General features: G+C 32.5%; 1 protein-coding gene across 2 annotated transcripts; it reads right to left on the reverse strand.

Moving 5' to 3' along the window:
* Window positions 1-582: 582 nt before the first annotated feature.
* On the reverse strand, window positions 583-8,467 carry LOC108992481 (hippocampus abundant transcript-like protein 1). Of its 2 annotated transcripts, none has more exons than XM_018967065.2 (14): window positions 7,931-8,467; window positions 4,935-5,046; window positions 4,213-4,325; window positions 4,016-4,138; window positions 3,746-3,918; window positions 3,517-3,592; window positions 2,738-2,824; window positions 2,516-2,596; window positions 2,369-2,401; window positions 1,838-1,891; window positions 1,668-1,709; window positions 1,015-1,093; window positions 863-933; window positions 583-784 (listed from the first exon to the last, which is right to left on the reverse strand). In XM_018967065.2, the coding sequence occupies exons 1-14, from the start codon at window positions 8,165-8,167 to the stop codon at window positions 680-682; spliced, it is 1,386 nt and encodes a 461-aa protein (XP_018822610.2). In that variant the 5' UTR covers window positions 8,168-8,467; the 3' UTR covers window positions 583-679. The 2 variants fall into 2 exon arrangements, with proteins under 2 accessions (XP_018822610.2, XP_018822611.1); XM_018967066.2 differs by lacking the exon at window positions 7,931-8,467 and adding an exon at window positions 5,216-5,382.
* Between the last annotated feature and the right edge of the window lie 17,716 nt (window positions 8,468-26,183).

Raw genomic sequence — 26,183 nt, forward strand, 5'->3', positions numbered from 1 at the left:
GATATGGAGATATTGCTGCATAGATCCGGTCATAGATGTAAGTTTCTCTGATAAACGAATGATGACAACTTGCCTTCAAAAACAATTCTTAAAAAGATGATAAATAAAAAAGAAGTGCATATTTGGTGGTAGTTTTGTAAATTGAGTAATAATTGGAAAAATCAAAATATAATTTTTCCTAAATTTGAAAACATGGCAGTATGGGTGTTCTATTTTTCTTTTGCCCTTCTTCTTTTTTTTTTTCCCCTTATTTCATCTTAAAAAAAGCTCCAACAAGCAATTATTAAGTAATGTTATACACCACACCACCATCTCATTTTCTTCTCACTTGTGGCATAATATTCAATGGTAATAAATATGCCACATCTTATATAGTAAGAAGAAAATTAGATAGTAGTGTGGTGTATAGAATTTTTTTTATTTTATTTTTACAGCATTTTTTTCTCTCTCTCAAGAAAAGTGAACATAAATGCCTTGAGGGAGTGCAAAGATGCGCATTAAGGAAAGTAGTAGAGAGAGAGAGAGAGAGACAGAGAGACTTTCTTAAGAAAATTGCAGACTGAAAATTTGGTGGCGCTAACATAATTATAACATCAATCTACTCAAGGACGCAGAATATTTACATTTTCCGCTAAGAAAAACATTTACAAACTACTTGAGACCTACAATCAATGGATCATTAACTATCACCTAGAAGTGGAGCTTCAATGTCATCCCCCGACTCCGAAACGCAGTTTGAGGCTTCGTCAGGTTTAAGCAAGCAAGCATAACATAAAGCAATAACCTGAGGAAATTAGAAGGTTGGTTTAGTTGTGAGAGAGAGAGAGAGAGAGAGAGGGAGGTGTCGGGAGTAGATGCTCACCATGCATATGGATGCACATACAAGGCTGAAACCTTTGCAGTTGAATGGGGCACTTTTAGATATGAACCATGCTGAGACAGAAATTGAACTTTGTTAGCAAAACATGAAATGGTCAAAACATTCAGATTGCAACTTTGACTTAGTCCACTCACAAGTTAATGGACTCATTACAAGTGGTGATAACAGACTTGCTATTGATTCCACACCAGCAATAAATCCTTGTGCTTTCCCCTGTAAAAACATTAATCGAGGATGCAAAGCAATGGGGTTACCACCAGTGGATAAGGTACATTAGTTTTTATAATGAAATGTTGACTGCATTTGAATCAATAAATAACTTCATGATATATCAGACAAAAATTACTAAGAAAAAGGGAAAAAAATGGGACTAATCATCGATTTTCTAGGTGTACCATGTTGAGAAGTCTCACATTGCTTAGGAACAAACTCATCCTGGGCTTTATAAGCAGTTATCTCACTCCTCCTATAAGGCCTTTTATGGGGAGAAATGAGTGTTTCTACATACCCTACTATAAACACAAAACTCACCCACAAGTCATGCTTAATTTGATTTTCACTAACACCAGGTTGAGGAGTCTGTCTCATTTTTTACGATTGAGTTCAAAACTTGTTTAACAAAGTATAAAACGGCATCTTCTAGACCAAATAGCACTACTCATATTACAAGTATTCAGTAGCCTATCCCAATTTATGAAAGATGTTTTTTGGTGGAAATACTAATTAATGGGAAATATACCCATATATATGGACTGCAAGGTAATAGGATCATAGGTATGTTTCAAACCTGATTGGTTGAACTTGATGCTTTGGAAATGATAGCATAAGTCTGCATATTAAGATTTTGATGAGTAAAATGGAAATACTGTTAGAATTGAATGGTGAATTGAAAAAACAAAAGGAAATCAAATATTGTTTCAAGTACTTTTATGAAAATAATTGACTTTCAATACTTACAGCAGGTCGTACAAGGACAACAACAACTTTAAATGAGGCACTGAGGTATGGCACCTGCATTGTGGCAGTGCTGCATTATTACTACTAGCTAGTGAAATGTATCCAAAGTTGAAATTCATGAACCAAACTAAGAAGTTATATCTTTTGCTTTCTCTGCTGTAATGGACACGTTGACTGACTCAAATCTTTTAAAGGACAAATTGAACTTTAAAAGAAAGATGAATATCACTGATCATTGTTCTGATCATTGAATCTTTGTAAAAAAGAAACAACCTGTTTTGCTGCATGCACATGAAACTCTATGTGTCAAAATATATTCAAACTTAAATTGTACCAAAACTTAATATTTTCATGGCTAACATTATGTGTCAATAAACTATACATCATGTAAGGAAATGTGTATACACACACACACTGATACGTCCAAAATCATTGAGACTAAAATAGTGCCTGCACACCTACTTAGTTTTTTCATAGAAAATTTGCCTTCAGGATAGAACTAAATAACAAATTCATCAAGTTCGTACATACCCATGCTGCCCAAGCAAGGCCGTCAAACAATGCCTGCACAGCAAAAATCACCGTTAGTGTTCATTTTTCTTTTTTCTTTTTTTTTATTGTTGGGGGGTGTATTTGAGTAGGGCGGATTGAAAAAAAAAACATCAGAAGGTGACTTACATAAGCTATTGAAGCAAGTAAACCCATGCACAATATCACCTTCTCTCCAACCAATGGATTGATTACTGGAAGCACCAACATCTGGAAGCAAACCACAAAACCGAATATTGTTTTAGCACACAAGCAGAGGATTTAGAGAGAAATCTGGCATAAGCGAAAAAAAATCACAATACTTCAAAAAGGGAAACGAAAGGAAAATTTAAGCTCCATAGTAGACTGTACCTGAGACACAATCGAACCAATTCCAACCATCATCAGAATTTCAGAAAATTGATTCTTTTCAAAACCAAAAGCAGCCTTCAGATAGTACTGCACAGGTATAATTTGCATCACGATCAAATCATTGAGTCAATTGCATGGATTGGTTGGAATGTACAACTACACTTATGAGCCAGATTAAAGGACTATCTTGGGCTATAACATAAGTTTGGAAAGCCTTTTGCTCGGTACTCCATCCAAAGTCTGGAACTTTCACAGCTTCTCTTTTACTGAGCAAGTTTCCCCACAGATGTCCTCCTGTGTTTTAGTGGGTTTAGGACATGTGTGGTTGATTTGGTCGCATACCATTGCTACCATATTTATGACTTCTCTGATTCAAACTCCCCCCCGACTTCTTCATGATCTACTGCTTCTTCTTCAAGTCTCTCCTGATTTCTCCTCCTATTCCTTTCTCATTTTATTTCTTCTCAAATCTTCTCCTACGCCAGGAACATGTTCTCGAACAGATCCTACTGCAAGGTATGCTATGCTGTTCTATGGGTATTTTCCTTTCCCTATTTCTCCATGTCTCTCTTTTTTTTGCTTTTGGGTCTAGTGCATTACATATGCCAACTGCTGGTTTTTCCAGGAAATTTTATCTTAAAGAGTCTTTCTGAAATGACCTTGTGAGCAAATCTGAGTTTCACGGAACTTCACTATGAATGGGTGTCAATTTCAGTGATATTAACAATGATTCAAATAAGGTCATTCAGAGTTGACTTCAGAGCTAATAGGAAACATACCATTAAGACACCAGTAATGCCAGACATTCCCAATTCATAGAAGAAGGAAACAATAGAAATGCCCCTGAGTGTCGGACTGTAACAGCAAAATAAAGCTATTACGGCCAAAGGCAATGTCTGATATATTGTTTTGTGACATAAAAAAGACTGCCTACCAGATTCCATAAATCAAATGCAAATGAAGCAGGGTGAGAACATTTTAAGCTGTCTCCTGCAAAGACAGAATTACCTGCTTATAACTATTGTGGCTGCCTCTCTCATTGATTTGAATCGTTTATGGAAAATATTAATTGTCTTTGTAAAGCAAGATGAATCTTGATCCCTTTTGGGAGCCAGTTTAACTGTCTCAACCAGAAAGAGTTGCATATAAACTGGACAAAATATCAAGAGAGCTATGGAAACCTGAAACAAAAGGCTTAATTGGTAAACTGATTAACAGAAGAAAATGATTGCTAAATAAGATCTTATAGTTAATATTGATGTTACCGCACCAACATACCGGGAAAATGTATTTTTCAGGAAGAAAACGTGCCAGTAGATTTCCTAATACATGTGAAGCAGAACAAAGACCTGTAATCCAACTAAAAGCTGCAGCCCTCTTACTGTCATCGACAACATCTGCCTACTAAAGGAAGGGAAAATGTTACCCCAATATTCCCCATTCATGATTTTCAGTCACTGAAAAATAACTCTCACCGCATAAGCAACAGCAATGCAGAAAATACTCCCTTGACTTAGAATATACGAAATCGTACGAAGCACATAGTATGCATATACAAATTCCGTAGACTGATTCCAGGCAAGTAACGCTGAAACAAGAACATAGTAAAATCAAATAAGTGAACACCCATAATGATATTGACAGTATAGATAATGATTTAATGGTAGCATCGAGATAAAAAATAACCCCGTATAGACCTTGCTCACAAATGGATACGTAAAGTTATTAGCTCAAATCCCTGCGTCTCTCATTCTATGATAAAAATCAGCTATCTCCCCAAAACTTGATAATTGATGAACCCTCTATATCTAATCATAGCACACTAGATATAGATATCAAAAGGGTTCATCTTATCAAGCACATTTTCCGTACACCCAGAAACACCTCAGCAATTTCACCCATGTCTAGAAATTGGAGTATGGCATGCCATGCGATCACTCTGTTTGGAAACTTCGAAGTTCACTCACACAATTATTAATGTTATGGAGAACGTGACCAGATTGTTGTCATTGAAGTGGGCCAAAATTTAAACACCAAAAACATCTTCAAAAGAAGAGAACCACCCTGACTTGGAAACAAACTAATTAACATACATACTGGAAGTTTCTTACAGGCTATTACCAGTCTAAAATAGTTCTTAAACAGCTTTGTATTTTTAACATGCCAGGCCATGAAAAAATATTCACTAGAAACGTACCAAAGGGAAATATGGAAGTAGATATGGTAAGAAGGAGCATTGGTTTCCGCCCATGCTCATCTGCAAGCTGGCCTAGAAGTGGAAGTATCACCATCTTGAAAGTTCCAACAATCTGCCAACAAAAGTATGTCTCCAATATTAATTTCTAGAAAAAAATATATATGAAAAGAATCTTCTGTTATATATCTACATGATGTAGAACTTTTTTCAAACAAAAAATAGGCAAAACTCCATTAATTAAATATAATAACAAATCCAATTTAAAACATAGAAATAATTACACGTTATGGTAACCATGTAGCCTGTGATAAAGCTATGCAATTGTAAATACAGTTCAGAACAAAACACTGGTTGAAGGACACCAGCTTCCCCCTCCAGTCTCCCGAGAGTATCAAAAACCACAATATATAAAGAACAAACCAACATGATTTAGCATAAGACAGAGAAAAGAGGAAGCTATCCAATTTCGCTAGTGAGCCTGGCAACTTTTCCTTTCTAATATATCGGTACAGTATACAGTACAGAACTTGGTCACATTGGGGTGCGATTCAAAGAGGAAGGTCTCGTTTGTATTCACAGCCCATCTCAATTCATCTCAACTCATCTTATTATTATTCATCACTATTCAACAACTTTAACTCATAAATCTCACTATTATTCACAACTCATCTCACTGCTATTCACAACTCATTTTAACTTATCTCAACTCATCTTCGAATCCAAACGACACCTTAATTCTTGCCTCATATTTCATAGAGTTGTGCTATACAGAAGCCACACACTTTGCACACCACTTAAAAAATATGTGATTTTACTCTTTTATCCTCATATTTTATATTTCCTATTTCATATTTCATGAAACATAAGGATAAAAAAATAAATTCATATATTTTTAAGTAGTGTGCAGAAGTGTGACGCTTATGTAAAGAATTTTTCTATTTCATAACTTCACTAGGTCACCTACTTTAAAGACGAAAGTAGCAATAAACTTCACTTTCAAGGAACAAGAATAGTAATTGCTAAAATCAATTCAATTTATATTTTCTTACTAAACAAGGGGCAATATGTATGCATAATCTACCAAATAATATTTTGTAACATATTAAGGACATACTAAATCCTGATTAATTACCAATCATGACCCTTGTATATCGATCAACTACATAGTAAAAAGTTAAATACAAAAAGAACAACCATAGGTATCGGATAGATATGGTCTGTCGATAAACACCGAGTTCTTAGAAAAGAGACATTTTTCCAAGTATATACCATAGATCAGGAATTTTTGCAATTTCATGACCCTTGGCTTGATTAAATTGACATGTTAATAGGATAGATTACTCTAAACTAGCATGCTTTAAAATAATCGGTCCTCTTGTACCGGTCCAGCCGTTTTATTGGATGAATGTGTGATTTATTTATGGGTAGCACTACAGCTACCAAGGAATCCTCCGGATAAGGTTATTTGAACCTTTTTTTTTTATACATTTTTTTTATATTCTTAAACATTTAAAAAAAAAAAACAATTCACAACATCATTAGAAAACATTCTCTTAATCATTAAATAAAAAAAATTGAATCGAAAAAATTCTCGGGACGAACGAGCCCAAGCATTTTCCTTATTTATATAGTAAAGGCCAGGAGAATCATTCTGCGCACTTGCTCATAAAATATATGGCTATCGAACTTTCCCTAGGCCATTATTGGCTTTCTCTGCAATATTTTCCAACTGGAAAGTAGAAGGATGATATGATAATTTTATGGCATTTTGCGTAAAGTTAGCATTATAATCCATTGGCGTTGATTCAAGACACTACCATTTAATTCTTTAAGCATTTATGTCTTTTAATTCTTTTACTTTTTAAAAAAAAAAAATAAAGTAAAAGCAAAACTTGATATTGACAGTTTGGAGAAGATATTAAATCACTTCAATTCCTTAAAATATCAAAGAGAATAAATTGCCACGATTATGATTTATTCCAGGAATATTATTGTGAAACATGCTGGAACTTTGTTCTTATATTTTCTTTTCTATACAACTTTTTCAACCTCTATATATTATATTAAGAACAATACTACACAACTTTTTCAACTTCTATATATTATATTTTTTTAAAATTTTTAATTTTTTAATTTTTTTAAAATTCTTTTTAAAATTAATTCAATTTTTTTATTCTTTATTCATATATTAAATATTTGATAAAAAATTAAAATTAAAAATTAAAAAAAAAATATATGGTACATAGAAATTGTATGAATAGGAAGAGCTTGAATAAAAAAAAATTTTTTTTAAGGAGAATGTTTGACAAGCCTAAAAATACAAGAAAATAAGAAAAAATATAGTTACTATATAGCTGTCGTATAATCATTGAAAAAATAATAAAATTTAAAATTTATAAAAAAATTAATTTTTTAATAATAAACTTCGTTCTTGTAAAAAAAAAAAAAAGTAAAATTACTCGAAAAATAGGAAAATATAAGAGAGAAGATTCTGTAATAACTAACAAAAGCTCCCGAATCCTTTGTGCTTTTACAGAGGATTGAGAAAGAAAGGAAGAAAAGTTTCTTTCACTCGAATGATCAACAATGGAGTCGAATCGACCCAAAAGAAATCCAGAATTATGACAGCAGAACACGATCAAGCCTCGAATTATTAAACTAGAACATCAGGCAACCAAGTGGGTAGAGAAAATGCAGAAAAGACAAAACAAAAGGAAGTCCACATATATCCAATGGAAACAGGGTAAGTAGAACTTTCCCTTTCTTAAACAAAACTCATTGTTTGCAAATAGACTTCAGGAAGAACCAAACAAAAATTTCAACCGTTTTTTGACTGTCAATAATTTCTTGATAATTTTCCTAAAACGACCAAACCAGGTCGACAAGAAAACGCCAAGTTGAACAAACTCATCTATTTGATATTCCCCAAAACCGACAAAAGACCGAAAACAGAGTCAGAGACAAGAGACAGACTAGTAGGAGGGATATTATGTTACCGTTTGTTGAAGACCATTAATATAAATAGCTTGGGTGCAGGTCGACTCATCCGGACAAAGGGCGCGAGTAACAACATCAACAAGAACCGAAACAGTCATTTCCTCAGCAACCCAGTGAATGCAGAGTGGCATTAGCAAGTGAAGCATGGGCCTAAGCTCCCCGACACCAGTCTTCTTCCACGCCATGTGATCACTACCACCACCTTGTCGTTTTGCAAATAATTTGCCCAAGACCATGGTCGCTTAGAACAGATATATAAATTTTACAGAGGGTGGAAAGTGAGGTGGAAGGAGAGTAATGAAGAAGGGAAGGTGGAGGGTACTGGAAGACTGGAAAACTGGTAGGTGAGAAGTTTGGAATAGAATGGTTGGTGATGGTGGTGGCAGCATGTGGGTTATGTAGGTGGAAAAGGACGGGGACTCTGTGGCAGTCCGAGGCATGAGTGCGGGAGTGCGCGTGGTGGCGTGTGGCTGGCGTGTGGTGTATGCTTCTTTGCTTGTGGACGCTTCCCATTCGCTCGTGTCTTCCTTCAATCTCTCCGTCAGACCTCCATCCCTTCCCCCGTGAATTCTCTCAACACTTTTAAACGCATCTTCACTTAATCTTGTCGGTAGATTTTATAACTTGTCGGTAGATTTACTTTTTTTTTTTTTTTTTTTGACATCTATAACGTATCGCAGTTCTCTTTGTACAATATCTCACATAAAAAAATATAAAATATAAAATAAATAATAACATTTTGTAAAGAATATCACAAGTTGACGGCCCAAATAGAGAACAACTTGTCTTTATCTGGTATGTACCCCATATAAAGAATAAGCAAATATGCTACTCAGGAAAAAAAAAATTGAAAAAAAAGTAATACATACATTTTTACGCATGCAAATTATGCGTAATTTTTTTTTTTAGAAAAATAGAATTTACCTTTTATGATTAGAGAAATATTATTTAAAAACTTCTATACTATACATCATCCACATATCATAATTTGATTTATAATATTTGAATTTTTAATTTATTTTTCAAATCAAATAATGTCACATAAATTATCTATAGTATAAAAGTATTTCATCAAAATTATTAAAAAATATTTTTACTACTCATCATTCTCACATACTAAATTTAATTATTTTTTTTATTTCTAAATTAATTGATTTTTCTCCTTATTATTTATATATTATATATTTAATAAAAAAATTAAAAAATTATATATAATTTATAGTGTGAGAATGATAAATATAATTTTTTGAAAGATGAAGCCTGGTAAAATGGCAATTTTTCTTTCTAAAGGATCTTGCCAGCGGGCAACGCTGGGGTATCACTAGTTAAAAACATTTGGTTTTTTTTATAGATTTTTTTATCAACCTTAATTAATAAGAAAAAATTTTAAAAATACATAAATTTATTAATAATTATTTTTTTAATTATTTAATAAAAAAATTAATAAAATAAATTAAAATGTATGAGTGGTAAGATTGAAGGGACAAACTCATGAGTTGAATTAGCATTTTCCTTTCAGGTGGCTCTATTTTTATCGCTGGGACTCTCGCTAGTTGATTTTGGTTTTTTTTTTTTATATATATTCTTTTAATATTTTTAAATATTAATAATATTATTAAAAAAATATTAATTTAATCATTAAGTAAAACAAAACAAAAAAAAAAAAAAACAGCGGTAGCCCCCGCCGGAGCTACTAGCGGATGTCCAGCATTTCCCTAACTTTCCTATCTTTAATGGACCACATTTATTATTCCCACTGTCGGGTTTCCACAAATGAAAGAGAGGAAATATTCACTCCCAATTGCGCAACATATAGTATAAACTTCACTTCCAAGGAACAACTAGTCTTCCTAAAATCAAACTCAATTACTTTTTTAGGTACAAGGTCAATGAGAAATCTCTATGCACAAATAACCTATTTAATGTTGTATCATCATATCATGTTTACCCATCGATTTCCAATTCTTATATATTTTCACAAAATCTAATAAACAAATATCTCAAAATAAGAAAAAAAAAAATCTCTCTAGTTTTAAATAATATTATATATAAATCTAGGGCGTCTCATACTTTGATTTAAAAAATTAAAAGAAAGATAGGATCAACTATAAAAGAAATGAAATTTTAAAAATAAATTGTACACCTCTAAGGCATTCGAATCTTATGCAATCTATTTGAAAAAAGTGAAGCACACCCATGACTCACATAAAAGATTTTTTTTTTTCAAAGAATTACGTGAACATGTACATCATAATATTATATATAGTATTATTCATTTTAAAATGAATTACATTTTTTTTCAAATAGCTTGCACAAAACTTAAAAATCTTAGGCCTCGTTTGGGTAAAAGTATGCTTACATCGCATGTCATCTCATCTCAATATTCAAACACCACAAATACAAATACTTTTTAATTTCAAATTTTCAATTTTTTATCTAATCATTACCTAATTATTATAACTTGTCCAAACTTCCAGACAAACCACAAAAAATAATTCAGCTTTTACAAATTTCAAAACAAAAATGATATTAAAAAATCATATTCTAACAATATTAACTCTATAATATTTTTTTTTATTTTTTCTTTCTCATCGAAAATCCTATAAAATATTTTAACTTAAATTATTTCTAACTCATCTCATCTCATCTCATTTGATCTCATCTCATCTCAACTCAAATATATTATGTAATCAGATACCATCTCAACTCATTCAATCCCAACTCAGTATCTAAACTAGACCATACTATTTCCAAATCATTTTCCTTTAGGAGTGGGCAAATATCAGCAGCACTCATTTCATTACAGCCCATTCGGTTTATTTAGGATGGCCAGAGTGATTTATTTATACGGTCACAGACAATGATTCCTCGTACGGATTATCCTATTTATCATTTCACATCATATATTATAAATTTTTTCAATTTTTTTATTTTTTATTTTATTTTATTATTACTAAACTAATTGAGTTATTTTATTTATCATTCATATACTACATATTTATTATGAAAAAAATTTAAAAAAAAAATTAAAAAATATGTGGTGTATGAGATGCAAAGTAATATTATTTTTTCGCATACTCCCTCATAAATTATATGACTACGATGCTTCGACGGGCTGTCACTGTATACAACTCTCAGCAGTTTATATTCTTTCAATATATTAATTTCAAGTTGTGCGTCATTTTCTTAGAGTTAACATTATCCATCGATACCATTCTATTCAATGCAACTACCCTTCAATTATTTAATATCTTGAAGTAGTAGCAAAAGTTGATAATGATAGTCTTGACAAGAAATGAACCTCAAAGCAACATCAATTCCATAAAATATCAAAGGAAAGAATATTGGAACAAATATTCGGGAGCATTTTGTTTTTTGTTTTTTAGCTATTTGTTGTATAAGTCTTATGCAGTCTCTTTAGAAAAGAATGACGTTCATGTTGGATTATTTCAAATTCATTCTAATTTGACTTTGACTTCTTTTGAAATTTTTTTCCAATGTGATTTTTTGTCAATCATATATTGAAAAGATAAACAAACTTTTAGTGGTTTAAATTGAAATATAAAAGTAAACACACAATAATAGTATCACCTAGTGCAAAGCACTGACCGCACACTTTAGATGCACTTAACACTTAGCACTTAGCAAGTGATGGAATTTGTATTTGAGTTTGACAAATTTGTATTGACAAAGAATGGCATGTTTGTGGGCAAAGGATACGCTGTTAATGGAATGTTCAGACTTAATTTAATAAACGAGAATGCTTCTGTTTATTTTGTTGACTCTTTTTCATTATGGCAAGCTAGATTAGGTCATGTAAATTATAATTCTCTACTTCATATGACTAAATTAGATTTATTGCCTTCAAATTTACATGATGATAGAAATAAATGTGAGACTTTCATTAAGACTAAATTAACAAGAAAGCCTTTACAAAATGTTAATAGATCGTCTTCAACTTTGCTTGAGTTGATTCATACAGATGTATGTGATTTACATGGTAAGCTAACAAGAGGTGGAAAAATGTATTTTGTTACCTACATATATGATTTTTCAAAATATGCTTACATTTATTCACTTAGAACTAAAGATGAAGGTTTAGATAAATTCAAAATCTTTAAGGCTGAAGTAGAAAATCTTCTTAACTACAATATTAAGACTTTGAGAAGTGATAGAGGAGGTGAGTATTTTAAGAATGATTTTGATTTTTTTGTGAAGATAGTGGTATAAATCACTAAAGCACAGCACCTTATACACCACTATAGAATGGTATAGCTGAGCGAAAAAATAGAACTCTTATAGATATGGTCAATGTCATGCTTGAACAATCAGGTCTACAAAGATTAATATGTCACCATATGAGTTATGATTTAAACACAAACCTAACTTAAATTATCAAGTGTGGTGGTGCCTAGCTTATGTAAGATTATCTAACCTCAAAAGGTTTAAATTAGGACCAAGAACTTCTAAATGTGTTTTTGTTGGATATGCATTACATAGTAAAGCTTATCATTTTTTGGATCAAGAATCTAATGTAATTATCGAATTAAGAGATGCTGAATTTTTTTTAAATAATTACTTTATAGATAAATATATATATATATATATATATATATCTTGAAGGTAGCACGTCATATAAAGATAGTATTATTCAACAAGTTCTTACAGAAAATGAAAAGAATTTTTAAATTAGAAAATCCAAAAGAATAAGAAAAGGAAAAGTTTTTGGTCCTGACTTTATAACATATCTTGTAGAAGGAAATTCTAAAATAATCTTGCATGAGTTTGATTTGTGTTATAACTTGGAAAATGACCCTTCTACTTTACAAGAAGTGTTAAAATCTATGGATTCTACGTTCTGGAAGGGGGCAATTGATGATGAAATGGAGTCTATAATGTCTAATAAGACATGGATCCTTGTAGATTTGCCTTCTGATTCTAAACCCATAGGATGTAAGTGGATTTTTAAGAGAAAATTTAAAACTGATGGATCCATTGATAAGTATAAGGCTAGACTAGTCGCCAAAGGATTTAGACAGTCCAAAGGCATAGATTATTTTGATATAGATGCCCCTGTATCTAGGATTTCATCAATTAGAACATTGATATCATTGACCTCCAGATTTAACCTTGAAATTTATCGAATGGATGTGAAAACAACATTCCTAAATGGTTAGTTGGATGAAGAAGTATATATGGAGCAACCATAGAGTTTCATTGTTCTGGGTCAAGAAAACAAGGTTTGTAAATTAGTCAAATCTTTGTATGGTTTGAAACAAGCTCCCAAACAATGGCATGAAAGATTTAACAATGTAGTTCTTTCTAATGGTTTTCGTTTGAATGAAGCAAACAAATGTATTTATTCTAAAGTATGCAATAATCATTTTGTGATAATATGGTTATATGTTGATGATATGATTATTTTTAGTGATAATAGTTCATGCATTAAAAATAAAAAAAATTTCCTATCATCTCACTTTGATATGAGAGATTTGGGTGTTGTTAATACCATACTTGGTATTAAAATATATAGGAATGATAATGCCTATGCTATATCACAAAGTCATTACATTGTTAAAGTTTTGAGCAAATTAAATCATTTATTTGAAAAAATATCTCGTGTTCCATATAACCCTACATTGAAGCTTAGAACAAATAAATATTGATGTGTATCAGAATTAGAATATTCTACTGTTATTGGAAGTATAATGTATGCAATATCCAGACATAGCTTTTGTCGTGGGCAAATTGAGTAGATACACAAGTTGTCCAAGCGTGGAACATTGGAAAACAATTTCCATTGTTTTGGGTTATTTAAAAGAAACTAAGTCCTATGCTCTACATTATGGAGGATATCCATTTGTAATTGAGGCTTTTAGTGACACTAACTGGAACTGTGTGGATGATGGATCTAAATCCACAAGTGGATGGGTGTTCACCCTTGGTGGCGCGGCCATCTCATGGGAATCCAAGAAACAAACTTGCATAACTCACTCAAATATGAAGTTTGAGTTAGTGACTTTAGGAGCTACTGGAAAAGTGGTCGAATGGTTGAGAAACCTCTTAATAGACTTGCCTATGTGGCCAAGTCCAATGCCTCCTATTTCGTTACATTGTGATAGTCAAGCCACATTGTCAAGAGTGTATATCAAGTTGTACAATGGGAAATCAAGACAAATAAGTATTCGACATAACACTATGAGACCATTGTTAGAAGAAGACATAATCACAGTAGGCTATGTAAAGTCAAGTACAAACTTGGCAGATCCTCTAACAAATGGTCTAAATAAGGATCTGATTTGTAAAACATCACTTGAGATGGGTCTAAAACCTATGGAATAGATCACTAATAGATGATAACCCAACCTAGACTTGGAATTCTAAGTTCTAGGTTCAATGGGAAAAACAAAGTCTTACTAGTGATGGTAATAGCACTGAATTAGACCATTATTAAAAAATTATTGTTTAGTGCTAGTCCCGCAATGAAAAGGAAAAGTTGAGCATAACTCTTAGTGAGTTCGCATAAGGTGTTTTATATGCAGAAGCACCTAGAAGAACTCTACCTATGAGAGTGTAAAGTCAAACCGCTTTTGTTAGGGTTTGGTAAACTGCCTATAGCACTTATGAAGTTGGGATAACGTGTATGACCTTTAATGAGTGGCTATAAAAAAAATTAGAAATATGTGTTGATATGTACTGGTTTTCCGATTTTATCACAACATATGAAAGTTCAAAGGCATCATGTCTACTATCATATTGATAAAGTTTTGAGAATCATACATGACATAAAAGTTCAAACCCAAAAGGTAATTACATTTAAGTGTCAACATATAATTGTAATAACATAATTTTTTTAAAAACTATTATTTATTATTTGAAACAAGTGGGGGAATGTTGGATTATTTCAAATTCCCTACAATTTGACTTTGACTTATTTTGAAGTTTCTCTCTAATGTGATGTTTTGTTAGTCCCACATTGGAAAGAAAAACAAACTTTTAATGGTTTATAAATGAATGAATTTCAGAATACATAAATTAGAATATAAGGGTAGACACACAATAGTAGTTTCCCGCACGCATGTGCGCACGACACATTGACGCTTTAGACACACTTAGCACTTCGTATTGTCGCAAGTGACGAGATTTTTTATAATTCAAATGAAATGATATGTTTTTTCATTTCTTGACAGTTTTTATTAACTGTCAATGACAGTTATTTTCACACATTTATGATAGAAACCATTTTATTTAAAATTTAAATGAAACAATACAACTGTTCTGTTATTACATCTTTTCGAAATTCTAAGATTAATGTTCAAAATTTGCAATATGCACACTATATAAATAGTGTTATATCCTGAGGACAAGATTGCTAGATTCTCTTTCTCCCACTCATTTTCATGAGTGGGAGGTAATATTTATCTAAAATTGTCATCTACTCTTAAATCTCTGTTTGATTTTGTAGCAATTTACAATTAAAAAATTAATTTTTTTCATATAAATCTTACATTTATCCATTTTTTTCAAAATGAGTACAGTGGAAATACACATGTTAAGGCTATTTAAGTCATGTTCCTAATATTTATTGTTTATTTAATATTTCTCGAAATATTTATTCTTTCAACAATAAATATTGTAGAGTAAAATTTATATATATATATATTTATATATATATATATCGCCGAGTTAAGCTCTCAAGTGGGAGCCAATCATTTTTCATTTTAGATTGAACATCTGGAGTCAATCTTCTAAATAGAGAAAAAAACATTGTAGGGCTTTCAACAACTATTTGCCTTAGTGTCAGTCGTGCCAAAGTGGAAGTCATATCTGTTGGAGAGGTTTGTGATAAAAACTGACTAACAAAACCTCAAATACCTAATAGACCAAAATGTGGGAACTCCTCTGTAGCAAAAATAGGTATTCAAACTAATTGGTACGATTTTGTTGTGGAATACAAAAAGGAGGCAGGAAAAAGGGTTGTTGATGCACTCTTAAGAAAAGGATAGGAAGAAAAGGCTACCCTTATGTTGATCACCTTCCCAACAATGGACTGGATAAAGGATTTGAAGGCAATGTATGCCATTGACCAACAAGTGTGAACTCATATATCTCCCTCCTTCAAGAAGACAAGCTAAATAGTGACTATGCATTAAGGGCGTGCTTACTTGTGTACAAAAACAAGTGGTTTATTCCTACACAAAAAGTTTAAAAACATGCTACTACAAGTAGCACATAGCAGTCCTTGGAGAGGTCATTCTGGATATGACAAGACCATATAGAGGGTTAGGAGGGATTTTTATTGGTCAGGACAAAAAATGATGTGAAGATATTTATTAGAGGTTGTGACCTATATTAGAGGGTTAAAGCTGCTAACACTCACCCAAGTGGATTACTGCAACCACTCCACATACCGTCTCAACTCTAGACCCACATCACTATGGATTTTGTGGAAGACCTACCCAATTTAAAAGGGTTTAGCAGCCTATGGGTGGTGATTGATAGACTCACAAAATACAGTCACTTCTGTCCTCTCAAACACCCTTATTCAGCAAAGGATGTGGTTGATCTCTTCCTCAAGACTTGAAGCTACACAGACTGCCTCAATCAATAATGTTTGACAAAGACATCACCTTCACTAGCCCATTTTTTGCAAGAGTTTTTTCTTCTCTAAAGAGTTCAAATGTCGCTCAATACATCTTAGGACCTCCAGACAGAAGGTCAAACAGAGGTTATAAACAAGACCCTAGAGAACTACCTATGTTGCTTCACAAGGGATAGACCAAGTGATTGGTCCTTATGAATACCACTGATCGAGTGGTAGTACAACTCTACCCCATACATGTCAACTAAAATCATTCCATTTAAGGCTCTCTATGGCTATCTCCCTCTCAGGCTACTAGATTATGTACATAAACAACTAAAATTGTATTACTCCGACACAACTTACTCAATGCACAAAAATTTATGAATAAGTACTTTGAATTGAAAATGAAAGATCAAGAACTCACATAAGGGTACTGGGTTTACTTGAGCCTCCAACCACATTTCCCTCTATGTCTGAGACCTAGATGTCATTTGACGAGCTCTTCAACAATACCCAAACCCTAGATTTTTGTTCCTTGTTTTTTATTTTTTTGGTTTTAATAATCAGAAACGAATAAAATAAGAATTTATATATTCATATTAAGGCATGGATATTAATTTGATAGGATGGATTATTTTTTTTATCTCAAAAAGTAAGAATTTACTATGTTGATGTTGGAATTGACCAATCAGAAGGTATTTCCACATTTGATAAATCATAACGAAACTAGATTCATGTTTGTTTTGAGTTCATCAGTGAAAAAAGAATAATGTTATTCTAAATTCTTTATACTGTATATTATTTATATGATATAATTTGATTTAAAAGATATTTAAGTCATATAAATTGTGTATTCTACACACTAACTTGAGAAAAGAATAAGGCATTATTTGGATTCAAAAAGTATCTCAACGCATCTCATCTCATCTAATCATTATAATTTTTTTAAATTTTTAAACAAAATAAAATAAATAATTTAATTTTTCAAATTTCAAAATAAAAATAATATTATAACAATATTTTATTCAACTTTTATCTTATCTCATTTCATTTTATTTCATCTCAACTCACTATCCAAACCTCCTTTAATTTATAAAAAAACAACAAGCACAATAAAAATAGAAACTTATTATTGTGAAAAACATATAATAAGAGAGAAATAATTTGAATCATTTGGCATTCCGGTCATAATCTCGTAGAAGGATTGTAAATTGGTCGAAGGAAGATGATTATGTTGTACTGGGTCCGACACTTCTTTTTTTTTTTTTTTAGTGATTAAAAAAATACTTTTAGAGATGTTGTAATTTTATTTATCTTAAAAATGTTTAAAATGATTAAAAAATATATAAAAAACAAAAACAATACACTTATCAAGACATTTTTTAGGAAAATTTCATCGGTAGCAATAGTGTCACCTTTTTTTTTATAATCTTTAACTTTAAAATATTTTTTTTTAGAACAACTTTAAAATCTTTTTAAAAGGTGGTAAATATTCCGTTGCTGATGATTTGTACTTATTTTTAAAATTAAAAGAGTTAAAAGAAATTCTCAAGACAAGCTGTTACCACTTATCGCCAACTTTGTCATTCAAATAACATGCATTCACCCATTTAAGTCATTTTAACTCTTCAGCGGCTGAATAATAAAACTAGTTACCGTGGCTTAAATTTGAATTTAAAAAAAATCCAAAAAATAGCCGTTTATGCTCTTCCAATGGTAAAAGAAAACGAGAGAAGATACGGCCGTCCCCCCTTTCCCCTCCCCGACGTTCACGCACGCATATATGATATTTATACGCCTGTATATTTACTATTCCTCACAAACAAGTAGCCTTTCGGAGATAGAGAGAGAGTGGTGGTTTATTGTGGCTCACACTTCAACGGAGAGAATGGTGGTTTTCACGGCGATCAAGAAGACGCATTCGATGATCCAAACTGTAAACATTGCAACAAATCTGTTAGTGGTCTGATTAGTATTCTTCGCCGAAGGGATTTTCATTGATTCGGCTAAGAGATTCACAATTGGACCTGATTCCAAACGTGGCCTTGCTCTCTTCTCGACGGTTGCTTGATTGAGAAGACAAAAGGTCCTAATCTCCCTCATGTAAAGTCTTTCGAACACCAAATCTTCCGTAATTTTGTTCATTTTTATCATTGATTTTTTAGTTCATTCTTATCTTTACTTATTTATTATATATTTAGTCTTTTAGCTTTGGTTCCTAGAAAGACGGCAACTGTAATGCTGTGAAGGAGACCTTAAGGTCAGCCTCTTGGCACTTTTTCCGGTACATTATTCTTGGTGGATGAGATTTATTGGTGCTCAGGGTGATCATCGAAGGCATGTCCTGTATCCTCTAGTTGCTCGTAGTCTTTTAAACTTTGAGTCGTTTGAATTTAAATCATTTTTTTTTTCTTCTTTTTTTTTTTTTTTCCTTTTTTAACTTATCAATCTATCAATGTTAACGCTTGTCGTGGAGCATGTTGAATTAAATGGGGTGGGGACTGTTGTTACTCTAGTTCAGAACCGTGCCATGGAGCTCTCTGGAATCGTGGTGTTACTCTACTTATGCTTCTTGTCTAAATTCTTGATGAATTTTATTGCTCTCCCTTTTTCCTGTCGTTCTTATAACACCTTATAAGTATCTTGGACTATGATGAACTTCTTACTTTGTGTTGCAAGCACTCTTCTTGAGTTAGGTTCTGCATCAGATATGTGAAGATAAATTTGAATGAATATAATCATTGGTTGATAGGTTTGGGTCTGCTTGTGCAAAGTCAACATACATGGATTGGTATACATCATATCAAACCAACTCCTCAAATAAACACCTAGTTTTAGTAATTGTGCATGACCTCATCTGATAGGATAAATCTGTATGCTTGAGTATTTATATAGGGTTCCTCATAAGACACGCTACCCTGGAATTGTCCTCTTAAGTTGGAAAGGATGGGGGCTTATGGTCTTTTAACTCTAAATATTCTGCATGCTCAAGTGTGTCATTGCAAGTGTATTTGCTGTTAGCCTACTCTGGTTGAAACCATATGAGACTCTTAATTTCTGTAAGATGATTGCCTACTTTTTTTTAAGAGCCTCGTTAATAATCTCAGTGAACTTTGTTTAGGTTAGGTAGTCTTGCAAAAGTGCAAGTGTTAAAACTAATTCCATTTTCTATAAATAAATTCATATGTGAATCATGTTAGAGATGACTTGTTGGGTAACTGGTGATTACAAGTGTTCTAATCCTTTAATCGTTGTTGTTAAACCATTTTTCCAGTGTCTTTCAGCAGTGAATACTTCTTGCTGATCTTTTGCACATCATAATATGTTATTCTTATTTCATTCTTCTTTGTAAATGAGATAAGAAAGGCTAGAAAGGCAGCCTAGTTGTAGCCTGCTCTGTCTACAGAAGATACTTTGGTACATACCATGCTGGTACTAGAGTGAGATTCATGAAAGCTCCCACTAACATTTGGATCTTTTTTTGTATGAGATTATTTGCAGCTCTCAACTCATGGTGCTTCATATCTATGCTGACATATGAAGGGCAGAAAAATTGTTTTGGGCAGATATCTTTCTCTCTTCTAGTTGAACTTGAATCACTTCTTTCGTAAGGTAAGGTGAATAAGTTGATTGCAGATATTGGGTTCAATGCTCTTGTATAATTTTCTATTTGTTAGAATTTGTCTGGTCAAATATTTGTTACTTTGATCTTGAAAGATAGTCGCTCTTTGCATTAACATTTATTGACAACTGCATTATGATAATTATTGTGCTATCAAGGCATCAACAAGTATTCTCATTAGAAGTTATTTTGTCTCTTGTGAGTCAGCTGTCATTAACCATTAGATTTATTTTTATTTGTTTTTCTTTCTATAGTTTTAAAGATCAACAGCTTTGTCATTTTTCGTAGTTGTTTGATTCTCGTGTTATATGACTCTATCCTTCACGAACTATTGGTTGATCAGTTTTCATTTTGTGTACGGAATCATAGTCATACGCTAGTTGGCTCATCTTCACATTAGTTCTTTGTGGTTATGTAGGTTTTGGCTGATAGTGTCTATTTCCCATGTCGGTGTGTGATAGGATAGCAGTACACAGATTCTGACAATGTGGCAGTGAAGTTTGTAAAGATTGATGATAAAAGGTTAGTGTTACGTTTATATTTTGGATTCAAGTCAGCTGGAATATTCAGGATTTTGTTATCTATGCTTTGTTCTTTGAAACATGTATTTACTATGCACATATGAGGTGCTTTTTTTTCCTTTCTCACTCGTAGTTAATTTTTAAGGCATGTTATGCTGTTATATGATAGTTCCTTAAAGATTTCATTTGCATATAGTTCTCTTTTTATTGTCAATCCACTGAAAATGATCTCAAGAAAGAGAGTTTTTCTAATTTATTTGTGGTTTTTTCTTTCAGTTGCGAGTTTTTGAGATGTAGAGAAATATTCCATGCCGCAAATTTACTTTTGTATTTTTGGTTTTCATGGCCTCTAACTACTCCTTGTTATCAACTTCTTGCGCTGGTTACTGTATTTTTTGTTTTTTTTCTGTTATTGATTAATTTTATTATTTAGCAGTATTATTTGATGTTGATTAATTTACTTGTAATGCATATGATTATTATTAGTCTTATGGAAAAACAAGAGTTGGAACATGAGACAACTAAGTGAAGAGAATGTTAGTTCAATGGTAATGTATGGAATGCTCGGGCAATTGATTGAGAAGGGTTCCGGAGTGAACTAGATCATTCCATGTCTAATTCAGAAGAAAGGACAGCCAGAATGAGACTCTTCAGGAAGAATTAGATTGTATAATTTGTTGGGATTTGATTATTCCTTTTGGAGATTGGAGAGGGCATTCTCCTAAGCACTGTGGGAGGTTGTTCGAAGGAAAACCCTGAGCCCAATGCAACCGAGTGATTGTATCAAATATATAACTACCTATATACTAAATACATGTACATACCACACATATATACTAATTATATGTACGAAGTCATATATATGATAAATATAAACAAAGTAGTAAGAATTATACTTTGTAGTTATAACTAAATTTGTTCTAACTAAATATATACATACATATATAATGTATGTATGTATGTATGTATCTATATACTAATTATACCTTGTAGAATTCTACAACATAGTTGAGAGATATATATATTTATCTTGCTTCTTCTCATCTTTCCCCTCCTCATCCTCTTACTAATGTTACTACTCTTTTCCTTCCTCCTCCCTCCTCCTATTCTTCTCTACTCTTCATCCTCCTCTTCTCTTCCTTCTACATATACTATCTGTATAGTATATTTTTAAAAATTAGTTTTTTTTTTTTGTTGGATGTGTTTAGAATTTTTGAATTCCTTTTTCAATTCTAAGAGGTTTTAAATTTTAATCGAGTAAACCTCGATTAAAAAAAATTAATCGAGTAAACTTGATTGGATAAGTTTAGTGGCTAGCCTTCAACTTTATCCAAAGAAGGTACACTTTCTAGGTCTACAGATGACATTTTGTACTCACTATTTTTTTTTCTTTTGTATAAAATACTATTTACAGGTTTCATGCCTTCATTCATGAAGACATTTCATTTTGATGCTAAGATGAAAGGATGCAAAAAAAACTGTTTTGGGTATTTAAATTTTGGTTTTCTAATTGAAATTATAATTATCTTTTACACGGTAAAAGAAAATAGTTTGATGGTAGATTTTAGAATTAGCATCATTCTATCATTTTTTATACAATGAGATATATTCGACGATGATGAAGGGTAGTTACACATTTTATATTAACAACTTTCAACAACTATATTATGATAAGACAATTGTAGTATTCTACCTAGGAAATAAGCAGGTATATTATGTTAGAAGTTTTATGTCTCTTTTGAGCTTGTTGTCTTGAACTTTGAATTTTATATTATTTTTATATTGTTTTGATAGCTATCAACATCAAACTTTGTCCTTCATTATTAATAACTCTTCCACAAGTTGCAAAATTTATGGTTTTGTAGATTTGTCTAATAGTGCAAGTATTTCATGCCGAATGATGTGGTTTCAACAATGTAGAAATTAACTTCTTAAAGAGTTCTGACAAAAGGTACTTGCTATGTTTATGTATTTTATCATGCCAAGTAAACATATTTAGATTTTTATTGTTTATCTATTTTGTGTTCTTTCGTTGTTTATCTATTTTGCATTCTTTGTGAAAATTATTTATACAATACATATTATAAGGTGTTTTTCTTATAGTCAATTAGTGCTAAAAATAATATAACAGTAGAAGATTTTCTTATATTCTTTTTATTTCTAATTTCTCGTCTCTTCCAATCCTCTTCCTCCTCCTCCTATCTTCTTCATCATCAGCTTCCTCTCTTCCTCCTCCACCTCATCTTTTCCCCCATCGTCCTTCTTCCCTTTTTCTTATCGTCCTCCTCATTTTCTCTTCCTCCTCTTCCTCATCTCATCTTCCCCTTCCTTCCTCATTGTCTTCTTCCTCATCGTCCTCCTCCTTTACTCTTCCTCCTCTTTCAATCCTCCTCCTATCTTCGTCATTGTCTTCTTCCTTATCGTCCTCCTCCTTTTCTCTTCCTCCTCTTCCAATCCTCCTCCTCCTCCTCCTATCTTCCTCATCGTCTTCTTCCTCATCGTCCTCTCTTCTCGTCGTCCTCCTTCTTTTCTCTTCCCCCTCTTCCTCCTCCCCTCTTGATCCCCTCTTCCTCATCGTCCTACTCCTCATTTATTTCTCATCTTCCTCCTCCTCATCTCTTCCTCTTCCTCCTAATCTATCTCCACCTGGATCTACTACTTGTATGTTATATTTTTCCAAATTAGATTGTTTGTAGTTAGATGTGTTTAGAATTTTCGAATTCATTTTTCGATTTTGACGGGTTTTAAAATTTTAATCGCAAAAACTTGAGATTTTTAGATGAGACCTTAGGCATCTACAACCTCGATTGGGTTGGCTTCCTTGAGTGGGTAGGCTTAATGGCTAGCCTTCGTCTTCAATTCAAAGGATGTAGACGCTCTCTAGGTCTGTAGATAACATTTTGTACTCACTATTTTTTTTTATATAAACTATTATTTACAGTTTTCAGCCCTTCATTCATGAAGACCTTTCATTTTGATGCTAAGATGAATGGATGCAAAAAAATTATTTTGGATATTTAAATTTCTGTTTTCTAGGTAAAATTATAATTATCTTTTAGATAGGTAAACAGTTTGACAGTAGATTTTAGAATTAGTGTCATGAACTTTGAATTTATATTCTTTTTATATTCTTTTGATAACTATGAACATCAAATTTTGTCCTTCATTAACCATAACTCTTCCACAAGTTGCAAAATTTGTGGTTCTATAGGTATGTCTAATAGCGCAGGTTTCTATGTCAGTTGATACGGTTTTAACAGTGCAGAAATGAACTTCGTAAATATTTCTGACAAAGGTACGAGCTATGTATTTTATACTGCCAAGTGAGCATATTTAGGTTTTTGTTGCTTATCTATTTTGTGTTCTTTGTGAGACATTTTTTATACAATGCATATTATGAGGTGTTTTTCTTATAGTCAATTACTGTTAAAAATAATATAATAGTAGAAGATTTTCTGTTAGTCCTTTTATTACTAAATTCTCCTCTCTTACAATCCTCCTCCTCCTCCTCTATTCCTTGTCGTCCTCTTCCTCTTCTCTTCCTATTCCTCCTAATATCTTCCTCATCATTCTCCTCCTCATATCTTCATCATCGTCCTCCTCATCTTCACCTTCTCTTGCTTTCCTGCTCTCTTCCTCCTATTTTCCTCATCGTCCTCCTCCTCACTGTCATGCTCCTCTCTTTCTCATCGTCTTCCTCCATTCCTCATCCCCTCTTCCTCCTCATCCTCGTCCCATCCTCATCGTCCTCCTCCTTATCTCTTCCTCCTCCTAATCCATCTCCACTTGGATATACTACTTATATGTTACATTTTTACATATTAGATTGTTTGTCGTTAGATGTGTTTAGAAATTTTGAATTCATTTTTCGATTTCGACGGATTTTAAATTTTAGTTGCAAAAACTTGAGATTTTGCAATCTTGAGTGGGTAGGCTTTAGTGGCTAGCCTTCAGCGTATATCCAAATGAGGTAGACCCTGTCTAGGTCCCTAGCAGCTTTCAACAACTATATTATGACAAAACAATTGTCGTGTTCTGCCCAGGAAATAAGCAGGTATATTATGGTAGAAGCTTTATGTCTTTTGAGCTTGTTGTCTTGAACTTTGAATTTTATATTCTTTTTATATTATTTTGATAGTGATGAACATCTAACATTATCCTTCGTTAATCATAACTCTTCCACAAGTTGCAAAATTTGTGGTTCTGTAGGTTTGTCTATGTGCATGTTACTATGCCGGTTGATGCGGTTTTAACAATGTAGCAATGAACTTCGCAAAGATATTTTACAAAAGGTTTGTCCGATGTTTATGTATTTTAAACATATTTAGTTTTTTGTTATTTATCCATTTTGTGTTCTTTGTGAGATATTATTTATACAATTCATATCATGAGATGTTTTTCTTATACTCAATTACTTATAAAAATAATATAACAAAGGATTTTCCTATATTTTTTTATTACTAATTGCTCCTCACTTCCGATCCTCCTCCTCCTCCTCCCTTCCTCTTCTTCCTCTGTTCCTCATCGTCCTCTTCCTCTCTACCTTCTCCTTGTCCACTCTTCTTGATCGTCCTCCTCCACTCTTCCTCCTCCTCTCCACCTCTCTTCCTCATCGTACTCTTCTTCCTCCTCATCGTCCTCCTCCTCTCTTTCTCATTGTCCCTCCTCCTCTTCTCTTCGTCCTCCTACTTATTTCTTCCTCATCATCCTCATCCTCGTATCTTTCTCATCGTCCTCTTCATCCTCTCTTCCTCATCATTTCTTCGTCATTGTCCTCCTCATTTTCTCTTCCTCTCTTCCTTCTCATCCGTATCTCTTCTTATCGTCCTCTTCATCTTCTCTTCCTCCTCCTCCTCCCCATCTCTTCCTTCTCCTCCTAATCCGTCTCCACTTTGTTATACTACTTGTATTTTATATTTTCACATATTAGATTGTTGGTCGTTAGATGTGTTTAGAAGTTTTAAATTCAATTTTCGATTATGACGGATTTTAAATTTTAATTGTGAAAACTTGAGATTTGTAGATGAGGCCTTCGGCATCTACAACCCCGAGTGAGTAGGCATAGTGGCTAGCCTTCAGCTTAGATCCAAATGTGGTAAAAGCTCACTAGGTCTCTAGATAACATATTGTACTCACCATTTTGTTTTTATAAAATACTATTTACAGGTTTCAGCCCTTCATTCAGGAAGACCTCTCATTTTGATGCTAAGATGAAAGGATGCAAAACATGTTTTTTGGGTATTTAAATTTCTATTTTCAAGTTGCAATTATAATCATCTATTAGACGGTAAAGGTAATTTTGACGGCAAATTTTAGAATAGCGTCGTTCTATTATTTTTCATACGATGAGATATATTCTACGATGAGGAAGGGTAACTACACATTTTATACTAGCAGCTTTCAACAACTATATTATGACAAGACAATTGTCGTATTCTGCCAAGGAAATAAGCAGGTATATTATGATAGAAGCTTTATGACTTTTGAGCTTGTTGTCTTGCACTTTGAATTTTACATGAATTTTA

This window comes from Juglans regia, chromosome 5 (genome assembly GCF_001411555.2).
Source record: "Juglans regia cultivar Chandler chromosome 5, Walnut 2.0, whole genome shotgun sequence".
Taxonomy (NCBI): Eukaryota; Viridiplantae; Streptophyta; class Magnoliopsida; order Fagales; family Juglandaceae; genus Juglans; species Juglans regia.